Consider the following 18,755-nt stretch of genomic DNA (forward strand, 5'->3'; position numbering starts at 1 on the left):
TAGGAATAGCGCAAATTCCCTTATTTTTCGTGTGTATTAATCTATGAATCTAGCGCCCGGAGCATCTAAAAAAAATTCTCAAAAAACTTTATGAGAACTTCCGTTTAGTTGTATAACCATATAATATTGGACTTATATAATTATAATCTTAAAAATTGTATAACTGATTATTTGTACATATGTTGTTGATTAATTATGTAATATATACAAATAATTTAATTTGTAACTCATTGGTTATCTCATATACAAATTAAATTCTACATATACAGATTAAAAAAACGAAGTTATACCTCAAAATCTTCAATTAAGTTATACATTATTTGTTGTATTTTGAGCATCAATGTGACATCTATGGATTTTGATGTTGAACTCATACAATGTTCTTACAATTATATTTGGCGATCGAATCTACAATTTTTTAAAAAACTTTAATTAAACCCAACCAAAAAAAATGGAGGAGGGATGATGAATAATTAATTTAAATTATAGTTACGAAGAATAATTAATTTAAACTATAGTTAGCTTAGTTATATTATTTTCCGTTCGAAAAACAAATTTCAAAATGACTTTGCTTGGCTTGAGAAATTGTAAATGGACTATTTCGGCCCACTTTAGTCTTCAACCAGGCCTAAGAAATGCAACTAGTAATTATTTAGGATAATTGTATATAATAGCAAACTAATAACCTAAAATAAATGGAGTTGTTACTGTTTAATTCAATTGTGCCCCATAGCAAACGTTTGCCAAAATTTGACAGTCGCCTCTCTCCCAAAACTCTCACTCGCCACTCTCCCATTCTCGCTCGCCAGTCTCCCTCTGCTCGCCTCTCTCGCTTTTATACAACAATAGTGTATAAATTTTGTCTGTATTGTATAAAGCGAGAGAAAATTGTATACACACATGCAAAAATATATATCATAGTGCTATACACTTAATTATACAATTTACAAACATTTTACTTCGATTCAATTGTATACAAATGCAAATTTTATACAAATATTGCAGCGAAAAAGGCCAGCGAATTATATAATTGCAGTGAAATACAATTTTCTCTCGCTTTATACAACAGAAGTGTATAAATTGTGTCTTTGTTTTTGTATAAAGAGAGAGAAAAACATATATCTTCTTCCTATACACTTATAATTATACAATATACAAATATTTTACTTCGATTCAATTGTATGCAAAATAAATTTTATACACATATTGAAGCGAAATAGGCCAGCGAATTATACAATTGCGCATTATACAATTGCAGTGAAATAGGCCATCGAATTATACAATTGCAGCGAAATAGGACAGCGAATTATACAATTTAGGCCAACGAATCATACAATTGTATATGTATAGCGAGACCAGCGAATTATACAATTTAGGCCAGCTAATTATATAGTTGTATATGTATAGCGAATTATACAGTTATATGTTTGCTATGGAGCGCAATTATGCAAACTTTGCTATAATATACAAATATGAATTTTTTGTTTGCTATATGTGAAAGTTTCCAAACTAATTTGGATAGTTATTTAAGTATTAACCAGAATCTGCAAATTATTTAAAGTTTAGCCATATTTAAAATAGTGCATTGCCCATTTCTTCTCCTTCTCCGTCTCGCTCGCTAATATTATACAAGCTTCGTCTTGTTCTTACCTAAATATTAGTTTAAATTCGAACTACTCTATTCGAATTTAACTAATGAATTAAGGTTCTAAAGTTTGAATAGTGAAATATCAAACTTAAGGATAAAATGTCATAAACCTATACATTAATTTAGTCACCATTTAATAACAAAAATTAACTATATCAAATTAGTCATCAATTAAACTTCATAATACAAATCTTTAAAATGATAATTAAAATATATTTGTGAATAGATATAAAGTAACACTTTATGCATATATTTGCATATACCCTAAAACATTTACATACATACCATATTCATTAAGAGGCACAATTAACTATGCATGAATATAGAGGTTCCCAAATAAATCCAAAATTTAATTTAAGAACAAAAAAATCACAAAGAGATTAAGAAGACCTTGCATGTACAATCACTAATTAATTACCTCATTTACATGTATCTTTATCACTTGAAAAGTAATTTTGATGGATCGGCATAGCGAACAGAGAACGACTTAAGGAGATAATCAGGTTCATCCAAACTAAAGCCATTGTCGAAATTTTGTGAGTAATTATATTCATCATATCGAGAAATTTGTACATGAACTGACCTAGAACGCCTTAATCCCTCATTATTTTCCTTTTTCTCTTTTGACAACTTCTTCCACAAAACTTTCCAAATTGAACTTTTGCTACCCCCACTTTTAGAAATTGATTCTTTTACTCCTTCAATATCATCATGATCACTTCTTCCTAGTCTAACACTTCTACTTCTTTTGCTAAAGCTTCTATACAAATTCTTGACATCCATTGTAAGCAATAACTTTGATCAACAACGATAAATAACGGTTACGTCTCGATTCCTAGTCAGTTTGAATTAGCTATATAAATATTCTCACTGATCAAGAGAATTGTTACGTTCAATAAAAAAATAATTCGTTGTGTGGATAATGAGACATATATGGTTGTGAAAAGTTTAGAGCTAGGAGTGAAATGGATTTTGAACATTTAAAGGAATTGGCTTAAGCTAATTATGATAATTTTGAACTTTTAAGTATAATTGTCAAAAATGGCAGCTAAAAATAGTAAGAAATAGGAATATTTTTGCATGCTTTTGGTATTAGACAAAAATGATGGGCTTAGAATTTATTAATTTATATATACTAGAAGGTTCATACGTTTTGACCAAATAAAATAGTATTAATTACGTCTCAAATTGTATTTCAGAAAATAATTATCTTAAATTATTTGTCATTTTAGAAGTACAAAATTAATTATTTTTTTCCAATTTCATCCTTAGTACTAATTGTTCTTGAAAACGATATCTAACGAAGAGTAGAGATTTTTATTGAGACATAAACGTGTAAAAGAGAAATACAATAGATAATTTAAGACATAGAAAATAGGTAATATTTATTAATTTTAAGTGATTATGTTTCATGTCAAACTATCAAAAGAATTAGTAAGCACGTGATAATGACTAATTATATCTTATTTTGAGCGTTTTAAAGAAAACAAAACAAAACAAAAATAATGGTTGGATTATTGACAAATTGTTTTTGTATTTACACTTAAATGTCATACCTCTTTTTATTTAATAATTACAATAGCAATACTTTTAGGAAATGGGTACTTTTTTATTATGAACAAAACAAATTGTATTGACTTAAATAGCTCTATAAGATTTTGTAAATTCTCACTCATGATGTGAGACTGAAACCAACAAAAAATATTATATACGTATCTCTTTGAAATAAGAATCAAATTAGACGAAATTTATCTGAAGTCTCTATACACATACAGTTAAAGTGAATTATGATACATAAAGTATGTTTATTAGGGATCTTATAAAAATAAATTCAAAAATAATTATAGAGACATATTTTGAATTAAAACAAAAAAAAAATCTTACCAATTATTCCTTTGTGAGTCATTACTCATTATATATCATAATTTTAATTTCACTTTGTATTCAAATTCTTCAAATTTACTGCATATCTTAATATTTAAATGTATACATACATTCAAAAGTTTTTTAAAAAAATAAAAATAAAGGAAATCTTAATACCAATTATAATATCTATAAAAGAAATAGCTCCATCTAGTCATTTTCTAACCAACAAGGGTTATGTAGAATGATCTAACATGAATATGAGACGATTTTTTCTAACATGTAAAGATATGATACATTGATACATATTTTCTTACATATATGGTATACATAACTTAAAAGATGTGAAATTTAGATTCTTCCACAACATCATTTGCAAGTTGCTAATTATTTTTTTGGATTCATCCTGTCATTATGAACCAATTCCAATGAAATACACAAATATGAACATATTACATATACGAAAACTACCTAAGGAAAACTAAGCTCTTATTACATTCATTGTGCATTTCACTAATTATGTGATTTTACATGTATATCTCTTTAAAACAATAATATAGTCGGTGTGATTTCAGAGAAACTAAGTTTGATAGATACACTCAAGAAATTAAAGCGTTTTCAAAATTGAGTGTTTACCAGAAACATCCTATTAGTGTACCTTACACAAAGCAGGATGTAAGATCTTAAATTACTTCAAAAAGATCAATTTTGATGGATCAGCATAACGAACAGAGAATGATTTAAAGAAATGATCAGGTTCATCACATGAGTTGATGAAACGATCATCAAAATTTTGTGAATAAGTATATTCATCGTAACGTGGAACTTGTACATGAACAGACCTAGAAAACTTGAGCTTCTCCTTTGACAATTTCTTCCACAAAACTTTCAAAATTGAACTTTTGCTACCTCCACTTTTAGAAAATGATTCTTTCACCCCTTCAATATCATCATGATTGTAATTTTTTCCCAATCTAACACTTGTGCTTCTTGTACTAAAACTTCTATACCAATTCTTAACATCCATTTTGATTATCAACAAGAAAAAGTTGAATTAACAAGTAGATATATAATTTGAGAAGTATTAGTGGCTATTTATGAATAAACAGTTTAAGACTTTAAAATTGTATAGAATGGTCCAATATGGCAGCTAAGCTAGTAGAAAAATATGAATACTAGCTAATTAGCATGCTTTTGGTTAATAAACAAATATGATAGGCTATAGACTTTATTTTTAAATTTATTTACATGGTTTGGCCAAATAAAATAGGTGGCATTTATTTAATTCAAGATTATGATATTTGTGGTAATATTTTATATTGAAATTTCATAATTATTAAGCATGTGCAAGTGAGTACATTATACTGAGGGTTTATAAAATAAATTTACAATAATAATAATAAAAATACAAGATAATGATAGGTGTAGTCAAAGAACGTGTGACATATTGCTAGCTATTGAATTCGATATTATTAATTAGTTAATTGTTATTTGATTTAATATCACTATATATATACGTTTTAGGAATATTTAGAAAGAGGGTAAATTACCTCTAAAAAATTTATATTGACAAATATTGTAAATTTAAACTTAGCGTTATCATCTAAAATTGTAGCTAAACTTATAGGAAATGGGTCTATATATTAAGGAGCCATATAAATTTTATTGACTTAAACCATAGCTCTATAAAATATTAAAATTATGCACCACTAGCTCCCCTAGACCCCTACTCTCATCTAAACTTCATTCAAGATATATACAAACCAGTACAAAAAAATAATTTTTAACGACATTAAATATTGACATTAATAAAGAGTGCTAAAGTCTTATCGGCATTAGTTAAGTGTAAATGCTTTAGGGATATATACAAAGAGTGTCAATTGCCACTAAAAATATATATTTAGCAGCAATTATGAATCGATTGCCGCTAATGATGATTTTTATTGTACTGAACATTTATATCAAAAATTAATAAATGAATAACGCATTTAAATATATATATTAATCTATATATATATCGCTTAATCATAATTAAATAATATATTTTTACTTTATTAATTCACCCAATTAACTATAGTAACTTGAACTCAACATATAAGCACATTGGAATATCCAAGACAAGTAAGAGTTGTGATAATAAATTAATATTTCATGCGCAAAATTATGAACCATTTACATTAACACATATTGTAAGGATATATGAACATGTAGAGAGGTAATAAGTTAATCTAAAATTAAATTACAAAAAAAGGGCCAAGGAAAAGAAAATCATTGACACTAATTAATCATGTGATTTACATCTCTCTACGTCTTTAATCACTTCAAAATTGTAGTTTAGATGAATCAGCATAACGAACGGAGAATGACTTAAAGAGATGATCAGGTTCATCCCAACTAAAATCATCGTCAAAATTTTGTGAATAAGTGTATTTATCATAACGAGGAATTTGCACGTGAACTGACCTAGAACACTCGAGCCTTGATCCCTTCTTCTTTTCCTTAGACAACTTCTTCCACAAAACTTTCCAAATTGAACTTTTGCTACCTCTACTTTTAGAAAATGGCTCTTTCACTCTTTCAATATCACCATGATTGTAATTTATTGTTAATCTAACACTTTTGCTTCTTGTGCTAAAACTTCTATACCAATTCTTCACATCCATTGTTATTAAGAAGTTTGATCAACTAAATATAACAATAACAACTATACTTCAATTTCAAATAAATAACTTGAAATCGGCTATATGAATCTTCATAATATCACTAGAAAGTTGAGTTAACAAGAATTGGATGTATGGTTATGGAAGAAGTATACATATAGATTTAGGGAAGTGATGGCTATTTATCACAAATGAAGTTTAAGGATAAATGGTCCAAAAAAGGCAGCTAGTTAAAAGGGAATAGGAATATTTTAGCATGCTTTTGGTATTAGACAAAAATGATGGCCATAGACTTTTATTTATAATAATAATAATAATAATAATAATAATAATAATAATAATAATAATGAAATAGAAACTTGAGCTGATGACATTAAATAGAAAATTTATTTTAAATAAAATAGCCAAAATTATGTTTGTATTTGTATAGAGCGAGAGAGATTATATATACAAATATACATATCTTTCCGTTCTATACACGTATAATTATACTGTTACAAATCTGCTCATGTCCAGTTCTTTTTTGCCTTTATCTCTCTTGCTTTATACAAACACAAATTATACAAATACAATGTATAATTTGTGTTCGTATAAAGCGCGAGGGATTTGATATACAAAAACAAATATTTTAACTTAATTCAATTGTATATTAACTCGATTACAATATACAAATTCAAATTTTATGCAGATATACAACACAATTAGTGATACATATAAATACAAACACAACTAGTGATACATATAAATAGTGGTTGCATATATACATTTATCTAACCGATATTGATATAGTTAGATATTGATATACAATTCACCTCTCTCCATTTCCCTCTCTCGCTCGCCACTGTAGCCTAACACAAAGAACATATAGATATACAAACGCTCATAGACATAGATTCCCGATTATATAAATCATTGTGATTTTATCAGATATCTGCGAATCAGATGCATTTGTTATGGAGCGCAAATAACAAAACTATAGCTATAGAGCACTAAAAATCATATTAACAAATATTATTTTAAGACGAAAAAGGATCAATAAATAGAGAAGTAAATAGTAATAAACTATAATAAGGTAAAATGAATTTTGTAACACAAATAGCTATCTTTTCATGATTTCATCATTTCCTTTAATTACAAAACTCTAAAATTTCTCCATTATACGAATAATAGGAAGAAAAATACATAAAGAATTAAAATTATGAATGAACAAATTAATTAGCTAAAATTACAAAACTTCATGAATTTGCTAATGGACCAAATATGTTATTGCAAGGGCAACAAGTAGAAGAATATAAGCAATCCCTTGATCAATCGTTGTGCCTGCAAGATAAATTTATAAAAATCAATTTAATTTCTTCATTAAACTATACATAAAATAATAATAAAAGGATAAAATAAATAGGACTCAATTTAATCTATAGAGTATAGACATTGTAAAATGAAATTGAAATAATCAATGTAATTTAACATGTTACATCATATTTTAGAACTGTTAATATAGTTTAGCTCAACCCAATCTAAATGGACTAGGTTGAATTAGACCACCATTTTTAATGGGTCTTAAATATCTAGGTAAGCTCACGTGGATATTGTTAAAGAAAAAGGAAGTTGGCGATTGGAATATGTCAAAGAAAGCTGAATGACGTATCTGCAACAAATGTTGATGAAAAAGGTAGCTGGCAATTGCAACATGTCAAAGGAATAGGTCCAACGAAGCTGACTAACGAGTTTACAACAGTATTGGAGAATTTGAGCCACATTAGAATTAGACAATTATAACGACTAGGCTATCTAGCCACGTATTATCAACTAATTTTACGAGTACATTGAACTAGGGGAAAATGTTTAAATATCGTCATTAGAAGGAGGGATGCCTTGTCCAAAACCGAACTCAACGAGTGATAATAAGATAAATCCAATAATTGTAAATGAAATATTCATCAATCTCATTAATTTCATTTTCAATTTTATAAAATAATTTGTAATTTTAGAATAGAATTTTTTTTTCTTTTTGGAGTTTAAGGAGAGATTTGTTGAGGAAATGAGGGTATTTGTTGAGTTTATATAAGAGTCTAATTATGCGTTTGAATTTTCTAGGAAACAAAGAGAAAAGTTGTAGTTAGGTGAAAGCTACTCTTTGGACTATTTTAATTGACAAAATAAAATAAAATAATTCAAGAAAGTTGATTTATTGACTTTGACTTGTAGCAGACGTTTGACTCATGTTGAGTGGGGGTGGGGGTGAGGTGTGGGGGGTTGCTATGACAAAAATATTGAAAATTTTTGATAATTTTGGTTTGGTATTGGTGGATAAATTGACGTGGTATATTCAAGATGAGGTGTCAATGTGTATGTTATTTGCAGATGATATAGTATTGATTGTACGAAGATGAGCGTTGATAAGACCGACTTTATTATATGGTGTGAAGTGTTGGTCAATCAAGAACTCCATGTTCAAAAGATGCAAGTTATCGAAATGAAGATGTTAGGATGAAAGGGTGGACATGCTAGAAACGATATGATTACGATAAGGATATTCAAGACAAGGCGGGATTTCCCTCTGTGATGGACAAGATGAGGAAAGTGATGTGTCGAGAGAAGAACAGAGACCCCTATGAAGAGGTGTGAGAGATTGTATATAGTGGGTACGAGAGAGAGGTTGGTAGGCTGAAGAAATATTGGAGAGAGGTGATTGGACAAGATATGACAAGACTGCAACTTATCAACGTGATCTTAGTTGTGATAAGAGTATGTAGACGTCACATATTAAAATAGAAGCATACCTGATTTGTGTTTTAAGTTCAATTTCGATATTTGGAGACAATCAAAATGTCATATTTAAGTATAGAAATATACAATTCGATTTAAGATGTGATATATTTTGAAGGATGACAAAAATATTTTTATTTATTTTATATATAAAATTTTATATCATTTCTGCTTGAATGTTGAATTTCTTCTTATTTTATATATATATTATTTTTGAATGGACGTTTTGGTGGTTCAAAAAGGTGCAATAGATAACAATAATGTGGAGGGAAAAAATTGTATCACAAATAATATGTAACCATTCCTTATTTCATTACTCACAAAAAAAAATTGGAAATTTCTCCATTTTGAATAATAGGAGAAAAATACATAAATAATTTATATTATGAATGAATAAATTAATTAGCTAAATATAATTACATTCAATATATATTAATTAATGGACCAAGTATGTAATTGCAAGGGCAACAAGTAGAAGAACATAAGCAATCCCTTGATCAATTGTTGTGCCTGCAAAACAAATTTATTAAATCAATATAAATTTCTTCATTAAATTATATTTATGAAAAAAAATAGAAAAGAAATACTGTTAGAAAAATTATACTATATCTATACTTTAACTTATTATATCATATATTACTTGTATTAGTCACATTTAATTATCGTTATTGCAGATAATCTATCTTAATTTTAAAAATGATGAACTTCACTTTTTATAGAAATGTATGTGTATGAGTTAATTTCATAATTTTTCACGCTATCATGTATATAAGTTAAACTCAATTAGAAAATTACGTTTATGATTAATTAATATAATTATTTTGAATAAATTTTAAAAAAACGTATCAGTTACGAGCTATTTAGATTCTCGATCAATTTTAAAGAAAGAAAATGGTTACATACCATCATTGGAAGGAGGAGGAGCAGAAGAAGGAGCCATGCCTTGTCCAAAACTAAATTCGAAAAATGTCATAAATATGAAACTAATAATTATAAATGAGAAATTCAATAATCTCATTGAATTCATATTTAAATTAAGGGGAAAAAAATTTGTATTTTTACTCCAAAAGGGGGTGGCTAGAATATTTGATTTCAAGAAAAATTAAGAGATATTTAGAGAAGAGAGTTTTTTTTTTTTTTTTGGGTTGAAATTTGCAGATGAATGAAGAAAAAAAAAGTGTGTTTGAGTTTATATAATTATTTTAATTATGTATTTGAAATTTCTTGGAAATGAAAAGAACAAAAAGTTTAAGTGTGGTGGAAGCTACGCGGAAGAATATTTTTTAATTAAAATATAAGAAACAAAAAAAAATAAAATTCATAAAGTTGAATTTATTGACTTGATAAATAGTTTTTGACTCAATGGTGGATTATCATTTTGCATTAAGAAACATGCTTTAAAACTTATTTATCGAGCGGATTCAGGATTTAAAGTTGATGTGTATCTTTTGTTGATTTTAAATAAAAATATTTAATAATAATTAAATTAACAATCAATTTACTTATAACCATGACTTATGATAGAAATCTCAAAATTCAAATTTTGTTTGAATGAGTTCAAATGATACTTGCTTACTATTATTCGCAACAGCAAAATCAAAATTTTTACAATTTAAGAGAATTCCAAAATAAAGAGATAATTAAATACACACGAAAAAATTAAAGAGATTCAATATTTACTATACATATAATGTTTTACCTCATATAGTATATCTTTTTCGAATGAATATTGATAAATCTCTTGACGATATCCTGATTCAAAATCCTAATTATTCATAAGCGGTATACCTTTAAATCGAAAATCATCTTTAATAAAAAAATATTTTATCTTTTAAAATAAAACTTTTAAACGCAAATTCAAACTATTCAGACACTGAATAAATATCTTTTTAACTTTATCGTTACATCTATTTTTTGTGATGGCTTAGCAGCTTAGGATAGGGAGTGATGCATAAAACTTCTGAATAAACTAATTCAAACATTAAAATATTAAAAACTTTATATTATATAATATTAGTCAAGCTTATAATAGTTGCCAAATTTGGATGGAATTTTCTAAAAATATTATTATGGTGATTGCATGCTATATTTAAATAATTTTTCATACTATAGGCTAAGATCAAATAAAAGATATCAACGAACAATTTTTTTTCCGAATATATGATTTATAAAATAAAATATATTACATGCTATAACACATGAAATGAACTAGTAATATATATTTATTTTCTTACAAAGATGATAGAAATATCATATAAATTCATATTATTATTTTTTTCTTGTGAAGAACTTGCTTTGCATCTACTAATTTGCACTGAAAATGAAACTTCATCTTTCCCTGTCCCCATTTAGGTCATATTCACTGTTTGGTTGGGATATTTTCATCTCCGTCCAGATAATCGTCTTTTTCGATTTTTATTTGATATCTGATTAATATTTAAAATTGAAATTTAATTAAATTTTAATTTAAATTAAAAAAAAAAACATTATATCGAATGATAATGTGATTTCTACCTCATAATAATAAAGATAACTTTGATATTTGAAATTTCAAATTAAAAGAATTATATTTTAATACACATGTGTGAACAATAAAGGAGAAGATTTAAAAAAAGAAAAGAACTTTCAATAAAATTGGACTTTGTTTTAGTTGATGAAATTTGACTTTTATTTGAGAATATTTGGTACATTTGGACAAAATGTATAAGTAAAAGTGAAAGAACAACACGGCTACACAAGATTCTAGAACAACTTTGTCATTAATAATAGTGTAAATATATTTATATAATATATTTATATAATATATTTATATAAATATATTTACATAATATATTTATAGTTTACATAATTACGCTTCATAATAAATATAAATGTATATATTTTGAGATATATATACAAAAATAATTAATTGTATAATTCGCTATACATTTACAAAGAAAACAGTTATATAATTTTTTATGTATATACAAAAGAAAGTAATTGTATACAAAAGATCATTGTATAATTTGTGTATGTATAAAACGAGAAAGAGAGAAAAACAAAAGAAAAATGGACAAGGATTATTTGTATTGTATAATTATAAATGCATAGGACGAAGATATATGTATTTGCATGTGTATATACAACTTTCTCTCGCTTTATACAAATAGAAACACAATTTAGACATTTCGTTTGTGTTTATATAAGCGAGAGAGACAAGGGTGACAAGCGAGTTTTGGGAGAACGGCGAGCGAAATCTGGGAGAGGGGAGAGAGGAGAACAAAAATATCTGTATTTATACAATTTCCTCTCGCTTTATACAAACACAAACACAAACACATTTTATACATTTGTGTTTGTATAAAAGCGAGAAAGGCGAGCGAGACTGCCACCAAACGAGAGAGGCGAGCGAGATCCCACCAGGGAGAAAATAACAATTGTTTGCTATGGGATACAATTAAATCAAAATATATCCATAACATTTAATTTGAATTAGTAGTTTGTTAGAATTTTCCGAAAAAATTTGGAAGCTACCCATGTTTAAGTCCATTGGGCCAAGTTCCTAAAGGCCCTAAAAGGATGTATAAGCAACAATTAAGGCCCATTATGGCTTCAAATAATAAATTTCTTTTGCCCTCCCTTAATCATTCGTGTTATTTCCCTTTTTACATAACAAGGAGTAAAGTGTACGAATAATCATTTTTAAGATCAAAGCTTGAAAATAATTGCAAATTATTTTTAAAAAAATATTTTTTCTAGAATTAATTTCCCATCAACTAGCTTAAAATTTGAAAAGTTCAAATTGTCAAATCTTAAGTTTGGCTCTGCAAAACTTCACTAGAAACTTAAAAAATAAGTTTAGATTCATAACTTATGTTTGAGTTATAACCTTTAATAAATCTACTTTACCTTTCTCAACAATATTTAACTCAATAAAACCCAACAATAATGCTTTTTAAACTTCTTATTAGAGATGATATATATATATATATATATATATATATATATATATAGCGGTTGAAAAGTAGTTTTGGAAATTTCTACCATGTACTTTCTTCGTTTAAAAAAAATTGATCTTATTTTTTTTAGTGTGATTCAAAAATAATGTTCTCTTTTTTTTTGTAATATTTTAAGTTCAGTTTTCCACGTGACATGTTTTAAGTCACAAGATTAAAGGATAATTTCGTACCTTTGACATAACTTTAATTTATAATCATAAAATTAAAAACTCTTTTTCTATTTACTTTAACTTCGTATCAATTTAAACTAAATTATTCTGTGTGAAACGGAGGGAGTAATAAAAATCCAACTATGAAAAGCATCATCATCCATCTTCACTTTGTCTTCTCCCATTCTGTTTGTTTACCCAAAAAAAGTCAGTCTAAACAATCCTAACGTCACTTTTTTCACATGCAGACACTATCCTTCGTAAAGAAGGAAAAAAAAAAACAAAGAATATCGTCACGAGGTCAGGAGGTCGAGTTATGAAAATAATATTTTTAAAACGAAGAAGTATTGTCTAAAATGAAATTTTGTAATTAATATTATTTTCAAATCGTTTTATACGTAGCAAAAATTTATTGCATTCAACTATTTTATTTTTCAGAAAAATATACTCATAAGAGTTATTTCTATTACTTAAAAGTTCAAATAACATCAACTTAGTTTAGAGATTATTATATGCATGTAAGTAATGTCTATAAAAAGTGAAGAAAATTTTTAAATAAATATTACCTATTGCGACATGTTAAATTTTCTCCATCCCTAAATCAAGCTACAAAATTTTTTATCACCACTTTAAAAAAATATATTTTCATGCGAATTGATTATGAAAATAAAAAATTAAAAATATTTTTAATAGATCATCGATTTGACCAATCGTAATCAATTCCGTCTCCACTCCACTATGAACATAAGACATGCACACTCAAGAGATATATATTTTCTTTGTTTTAACTTGATCGATCTATTTTTCTTTTTAGTTAATGTAAAAAGGGATATTTTTCCTCTTTAACAAATTTTTAATTTCAATTTTTTTTTTATATAACATGTGTAAAACTACGATATTAACGAACGTTTTAATGTTTTAATGTACCTTTATATTATTTTTAAAAATTCTGAGACAAATCAAAATAGGTCAAATTAAACGACGCAACTAATTTGGCCATAAGGACAAATAAGTGGCTCAATTATCAAAGTGTATCACCTACTAGGAATATATCCTATTCTTTAGATAACTTTTGCAAAAATAAATAATTCCTTATTCTAAAAGATCTCATATATCTTTGAGGTGTTATCTAGACAAGATCTATATGTATCCAATATGTAAATTATAATATACTTTTATGGAATAATAATATTTTGTTGGTCTCCTCATTTGTTGTTAAATAAGAAGCAAAAGTTTATTCTTTTATATTTTACTTAATTAGTTATCAAATTCAAATTAAAAAATCTTTTTATTTAACACCCTTATGAGAGAAATTAGTTTTGTTTTTATTATTTCTCATTTAATATATTGTATCTGTATAAGAACCTGATTAAACCAGGATTGTATTAAAAATAACATTCCAACAAAAAGAATTTATAATAGGGGCGACTTGAATATAAGACCTCTAGCTAAGAGTGTAAGACTTCCGAACTATCTCACCACGATCGATCGCGATGAAATTAGTTAGTTGGTGGATATTTTGTATGCACACCATTTTCTTATTTGGTGTCCAATTTCTTCTTCCCATTAGTCATTTTCAACATATAGAGCATCTTAATATTATAGTATGATATATATCTATCAAGTGACTCACTTCATATTCATTATCAATTTTAAATTTATCCTTTTTCTTTTAATTTATTTAGTATTATAATTAAGATATCCACCAAATGAATTTGATCACACAAAAAAATTGTTGTATTATCCACTTTGAATAATGAAGATAATTTTTAAATATTTTCCTCCCTCCAATTGAGTAATAGTTAATGAAGACCATAGATTCCCACGTCTTTATTTTTAAAAATAATAAAATTTGGTCCCATGCTATAATAGCTACTAATGTTCTATTCAGTTGGTTTACAATAATTGATGTCATTTCTCACCCACCCTACCCCACATAATAATAATAATTTATATTTAATTGAATTTGTGAGACAATTTATACTTTATTAAAAAATTATTAGAATATAATTTAAATTATATTTTTTAGTTTTTATTATTGAAAAAGAGTCTGATATATCCTTCAACTTTTTCATTTAGAGTTAATATACCCCTTGTTATGAAAGTGATTTATATATACCCCTACTTGTAAACAAATGGCTCACATATACCTTTTACTCTAACGGAAAATTTAAAAAAAAAAAAATCTAAATTTTTATTTTTTTTCCAAAAAATATAATCCCATATGAGTAAATTTAATCCTCGTCAAACATATTTTTTTTGACTTTTTTTTGTTTCAATGACTAATTTATAATTATTATTTTGATAATCAAATTTATTTATGTTTCACTAATATTCTTGTAAAACTTAGTGTAGATGACCAAATTTTTTCTTCGAATACGAAATTAAATTACAATACACACAAAAAAAATAGTTTAATTTTTTCTCTCTTTAAACAAAGGAATGAAAGAAAACAAACAAAATAAGAATAAGAAACTCAAATAATTATAATAAAAGAAGTCAAAAAATAATTTATGTATGAAAAAAATTAAAATATACCTTGAACTTTGATAGAAGAATTATATATACCCCTAAATAATTTTTTTTAAAAAAATTAGAAATAATAAATATAAGTTTAAAACTAATTCATTAACTTCCGTTAAATGAAGGGTATATGTAAGCCATTTTGTAATGACAGGAGTATATGTAAGCCGTTTGTATAACGGTAAAGGCATATATGAGCCACTTTTATAACGAGGGGTATATCAGTCCAAATAACAAAGTTGAGGGGTATATCAGACCCTTTTCCCTTTTATTATTATTCTTTGTGAAATTATATCTGTAGCTTTATAAGTAGTGCAGCTTGTCTCCTAGAAAAAAAATATCAAACTTCATTAAAGGAGGATAAATACGAAAAGAATTTCAAACAGTCATCTCAAATTTTAAATTATTTCGAAAAACTCCAAAGAATCCAGTTAAAATATCGTGTGAAGACATTTAAAACATGTTCTTATATGTCTAGATCATATATATTGGGTTTATAATACAAAACAATTATTTTTAAATATTTTTGAAAAAACAATCACTATTTTGCAATTTTCAATTTTACAAGTAAAACTTCATCAAAGATATAAGAGTGACTATTTCTAATTATTAAATCAGAATTTTAATTAAAAAATGGTTATTTTTGAATTATCACTTGTTGAACATCAAACAACTTTAACAACCACTCTTATTAATTTTATTTTAATCTTATCCATTATTAATTTTTAGTCAATGATAAATGATACATGTTGAGTAAGCAATGGCTATTATACTATTATAATAAAAAAAACTTTGAAAGTAATAACATTAAAGAAAAATGAATCATTATATTGATCCCATCTCAAAAAAAAAAAAAAGACACAAAAGATTAGGAGCTATTTGTCTATGAATAAGATTAAAATTTAAAATGTTTAAATAATATCTAAATATTATTTCAAATAAATGTTTGTTTATATTAAACTAATATATTATTTCAACATGAAAAAATATATGTTTAATGATTTTAAATAAAATATTTTTCAAAGTTAAATCAAATCATGTCATGATCATCTCGAGTATGTACACATAACCTAAGATAAACTCGTAACTTGTGAGACAAAATATATAAACCTTCAAACGAATTTAATTTTTTTGCTTAACTGTCATATTTGTATCAAAAAATTCATCAAAATAGAGACGAATATTAATTATAACACGAATAACTTAAATGAACTAATGAAAATTTCATAACTTGTACATTTTAAATTTTGATTCCGCCAAAAAAAAATGCAATATCAAAGTCTATACTGTACATATTCAATAAAAACAAAAAACAAAAAGTACTTTTCCATTTATCCAGTAAAAAACATATATATATGAAAAAGTACAAATTACTAGTAATTAATTAAGTAGATTCAACTGACTTAGGAGAAATTGATGACAAATTATTATTATTATTATTATTATTATTAACAGGCATGGATTTTGATCTTTTGAACCATGCAGCACTTGTTGTCTCACCAGAGGTACGGTGGTACCTGCACCTGAATATTATCGAAAATTAGTTAGTTTGACCTTCAAATTTTAAAAGTCGAAAAAAAGAAAATTAAGAAAAATTCACACACAATATATAAAGTTAAATATTCTCTTATATATAATCTTTATGTAATTTTTCCATAATCTTTCGATATTTACATAATGCAATTTTTCAACGAACAAAATAAAGTATAGAAGGATCTGAAGTACAGAGTTTTTGAAAATTCAGTAATTTTATTTACGTAGACATAATATTTATTTTGAAATGAAACTTGCTTAAATTTTACTGTCCTTTTTTATGATGGTTCGATTTTTAACAATTATAAAAGTAAAAACTAAAACTTCATATTAATTTAAAAGAAAGATTGAAATCATGAATCTGTCTCTCTGATAACAAATTCATAATTATTATAAAATGAATGAAAATTCTGATTTCGTCACTGATTATTTTATTACAATTACCTGAACGATCCTCGATGGGTCGTCGGAGAGCACAAACAGTGTCCTTTCGGACAATTCGCCGGCGGGTGTGAATCTCCGGCGGAGTTATCGGAGGAAGTAGTGATGATAGTAATAACTTTTTGGGAAGCCATTAGTTTTTCTAGTTTTTTTAGTTTTTTTTTAGAGAAAAGAAAAAAAATTCTCTAGTTGAAGGAAGACAAATGTCAAGAGGTTAGTATTTATAGGAAAATGATTGGAGATTATATTATAATTATCTTTTAAGCAAATATAATTATGTGAGGTTGGAAAAAGTAATCAATTAGGTAAAGTGGTCTATTTATTTTTTGTTTTTTTAGTGTCCTTCAATAATATTCCATCGGTTCATTTTTACTTATTCACTGAAAATATTTTTTAAATGATTATTAATATTAGTAGTTTGTCACAATGGCTATTGTTAATTGACAGGGGTGATAAAATCAAACTCAATCCTCTCGATTCGTTTAAATTTGAGCAAGTTATTGACCTGTTTCATTCATTAGCTCAACATATTTTATCTCATTAAATATTGGGTTGATATGCAACCTCAATTCTCTCGTAGGAAATTTTGTTAAAATATTTTTAATTTTTGTTTCAATTTAGGTTAAATATAGCTATAATAAAGAAAAAAAATTATTATGTACTAAATAGTTTAAAAGAAAAAATAAAACAATTAAACTTAGTAAAAATTGAGTTGAGTTGGGTCTTGACCCATTACATAACCTATAACCTAACCCCTTTTGATCAAAACAAATTTGGATTGAGTAAAATCTTGACTCGATTATTGTCTTAACCTATTATGACCTGTTTAAATCTGACCTCCGCTCAATTGTCATTCCTATTAATGGATAGTTTAGGTCCTGAGAAAGAATATAAGAAATAAATAATTAATATCGAGAATAAAATAGAAAGAAATGATTATTTTTTCTCTAAGGATGTGTTCGATATGGACGATTCTCAAAAAAAATATATATATATATATACACTCGATTGGTTAAAAGAAATTTTGTTCAGAAAATTGGTTTGTAAATCTAAGTTTCTTAAATTTAGTCATATTTTTTTTAGAAGTGATTATCAATTTATTTTTTTTTAAAAAAAGTGAATAATATTTATAATCGAAAAAATTTGACAGATGGCAAAGGATCCTTATCTG

The 18,755-nt window shown here is 26.1% G+C and overlaps 1 protein-coding gene and 1 long non-coding RNA gene across 2 annotated transcripts; both read right to left on the bottom strand.

Annotated features, from left to right (window-relative positions):
* Positions 1-9,231: 9,231 nt before the first annotated feature.
* LOC107006810 lies at positions 9,232-10,104 on the bottom strand. The gene is made up of 2 exons (XR_001454984.2): positions 9,844-10,104; positions 9,232-9,450 (listed from the first exon to the last, which is right to left on the bottom strand). It is a non-coding gene; the product is annotated as an uncharacterized LOC107006810 (long non-coding RNA).
* Positions 10,105-16,910: 6,806 nt separating this feature from the next.
* On the bottom strand, positions 16,911-17,774 carry LOC107006673. Its single transcript, XM_015205188.2, has 2 exons — positions 17,588-17,774; positions 16,911-17,133 (listed from the first exon to the last, which is right to left on the bottom strand). The coding sequence occupies exons 1-2, from the start codon at positions 17,716-17,718 to the stop codon at positions 16,995-16,997; spliced, it is 270 nt and encodes an 89-aa protein (XP_015060674.1). The 5' UTR covers positions 17,719-17,774; the 3' UTR covers positions 16,911-16,994.
* Between the last annotated feature and the right edge of the window lie 981 nt (positions 17,775-18,755).

The sequence above is a fragment of the Solanum pennellii genome, chromosome 12 (genome assembly GCF_001406875.1).
Source record: "Solanum pennellii chromosome 12, SPENNV200".
Taxonomy (NCBI): Eukaryota; Viridiplantae; Streptophyta; class Magnoliopsida; order Solanales; family Solanaceae; genus Solanum; species Solanum pennellii.

What these genes read in the sequence shown, in the direction of transcription:
- LOC107006673 (XM_015205188.2), bottom strand. Translation starts at nt 17,718, where the DNA reads ATGGCTTCCCAAAAAGTTATTACTATCATCACTACTTCCTCCGATAAC. An exon ending in ACCCATCGAGGATCGTTCAG is followed by an intron (nt 17,134 to 17,587) that starts GTAATTGTAATA and finishes GATAATATTCAG; the next exon opens with GTGCAGGTACCACCGTACCT.